The sequence below is a fragment of the Erithacus rubecula genome (genome assembly GCF_903797595.1).
Source record: "Erithacus rubecula genome assembly, contig: scaffold_443_arrow_ctg1, whole genome shotgun sequence".
In the NCBI taxonomy this organism is placed as follows: Eukaryota; Metazoa; Chordata; class Aves; order Passeriformes; family Muscicapidae; genus Erithacus; species Erithacus rubecula.
This window is the reverse complement of record NW_027635896.1, coordinates 27,851-30,117: the sequence shown is the minus strand read 5'-3', so window position 1 is coordinate 30,117 and position 2,267 is coordinate 27,851. Positions and strand designations below refer to the sequence as shown.

General features: G+C 46.7%; 1 protein-coding gene across 1 annotated transcript; it reads right to left on the bottom strand.

Moving 5' to 3' along the window:
• Positions 1-543: 543 nt before the first annotated feature.
• Positions 544-1,953, bottom strand: LOC306816207 (inositol 1,4,5-trisphosphate receptor-interacting protein-like 1; the record flags this gene model as incomplete). The annotated part of the gene is made up of 1 exon (XM_079332681.1): positions 544-1,953. The coding sequence occupies one exon, from the start codon at positions 1,951-1,953 to the stop codon at positions 544-546; it is 1,410 nt and encodes a 469-aa protein (XP_079188807.1).
• Positions 1,954-2,267: the final 314 nt, after the last annotated feature.

Genomic DNA, 2,267 nt, shown 5'->3' with positions numbered 1-2,267 from the left:
AGTGACCCTAGATGTGGCATTACTTGTTTATGAAAAGAATATGATCATACATAATACATTATATACATACGATATATTATATATGTTATGCATTTATAGTAATCTATAATGACTATAGTATATCTATGTCAATGTCATATATATTATAAATATGTCTACTTTATGGAAATCTTTCTGGACATAAATGGACTACTAGCATTAGTACATTTCACAACAGATAATTACACTTAATATGCACTCTATTTTAGTATTTAAACATAACAAAATATTAAACTTTCCAGAATTATTTTTTATCAGGATATAAAAATGGATATTTGATATTTTCAATACTACTTATATTAGTATATTTTTTGTCTTCTTCTATATATACTACATATATGATAATTTATACTATACTGCTGAGGTGGCAGGAGAGGCTGTGGGCCTCCACCAGAGCCTTTGTTTGCATTATTTTCTTCTCAAAGCACCAAAATTGTACGATGAGGTATCTCTGGTGTCAGCTGTGAGCAGCACAAGCACAGCTCTGTGCATTGGCACCTTCATTCACTGCTCACCACGAAGGATTCTTTTGAACTTCTTTTGCAGATCCTGGTCCTCCTTTATGGCCTGGGAGTATGCAGCTGGATCCTCTGCCAGGCGATGGAACAGATTGTATGGCGGAGCTTGTTGAACATCCGGGGGTAAACGGATGACCTGAGGCAGCATCTGGTTCCCCACAATGAAGTGGTCGAGGAGCTTTCCTCGCACAGACAAGTGCAGGCCATTGATGATATCCACCAGCCGCAGCAGGAAATCTCTCCTACGCCACTGGGACACGGGCACCACAGTGAGCAGGTGCATGACAATGGTCTTCATGGAGTAGGTGGAAAAGCTGAAGCCCAGCACAAGACGGGTGAAGAACTGCAGGCATTTGAGGTGCAAACTGTCATGGGGAGCCTGCTCGGCGATGTGCTCGAAGAATTTCATCTCTGCCACAGCATAGGTCTCAGGCCAGGCTGTGCTTTGGGTGTAGGCCTCTCTAGGCTGGCTGCTCACAAAGATGTCGGAGTCTCCTCTCCGTACCCCAAACAGCATCTTAATCCTGAAGCTCTCTGTGCCATTGCTCACCTGGAATTGGCAGGAGCGACTGGAGGGCAGCAGCTTTAAATGCCAATTGTGTGACTGGGGCAGAGCTGGCCAGATGGCTCTCACCAGCTGGTAGAACCAGCGGGCAGTTTTCTGCACATCCAGGTAGGAGTCGGTGCACAGGGTGTCCAGGAGGCTGGCATCCTGATTGCTCCTCAGCTCCTCCTCGGGGTGGTGCAGGAAGCACAGCATGTTCTCAGCCTGCTGCTCCTTGCTGCAGGTGCACTCCAGCTGCACACGGACACGGAAGTTCCTCACGTGCCTCTGCTCTGCAGAGTCCAGCTCCAGGTGGAAGCTGTGGCCTCGGGGAGGAGTCATGGGTATGAACACCTGGAACACAACATCCTGCTCACGGAGACTCCAACCTTCGAAGGCACTGCCCACCCCGATGGCTCGTTGCAGGACTGGGTAGAAGCTGTTTGCCAAGACATGTCCAAAATAAACTGTATAATTGTCCATGAGGTTTTTTGTCCAATCGCAGCCTCTCTGTAAGTTCTGTACTGGCAACTGTATGCGTTCCAGTAGAATTCTTCCAATGTTATCATTAAAATCATTATCTTCTCCATGGACTGCAAGTGCATCATCATTGTCTTCTCCGTTTGTCGCCTCATTGACAACTTCATTTTCCATATTATCTTCTCCATTGGCAACAAGGTTGCCATCTTCCTGTACATTACTATTATCATTGTTATCTTCCTCCCGATTCGCATCATCTTCATTTTCAACATTGCCTTCTCCATTTGCATCTCCATTTCTGATTTCCCCTTCATTTGCATCATTGTTTTCTCCTTCATACTCTTCTCTCCTCAGGCTCCTTATGCACCCCATTAACCATAGCACCAAGACAAGGACCACGAGCACACCAAGAGCTAATGGCTGCAAGAGCTCCAGGAGCTGCACCTTCGGCAGGCTGAGCTGCTCCACCTCCTGCTCCAGCCGAATCCTCTCCCATTCCAGCATCTTTGCTCGCACTTCCATGCGAAAACGTGTTTCTTCATCCCAACCATCACCCACGAGCTGTGGGTAATGAATGAGGCTTTTCAAGAGCACGAAAAACACTGGTATGTAATTCATGGTCTGCAGGAGGATGGAGAGAAGGCCTTGAGTGGGGCTGTGAGAGAGGCAGCTGGCAGTGGGGGCAG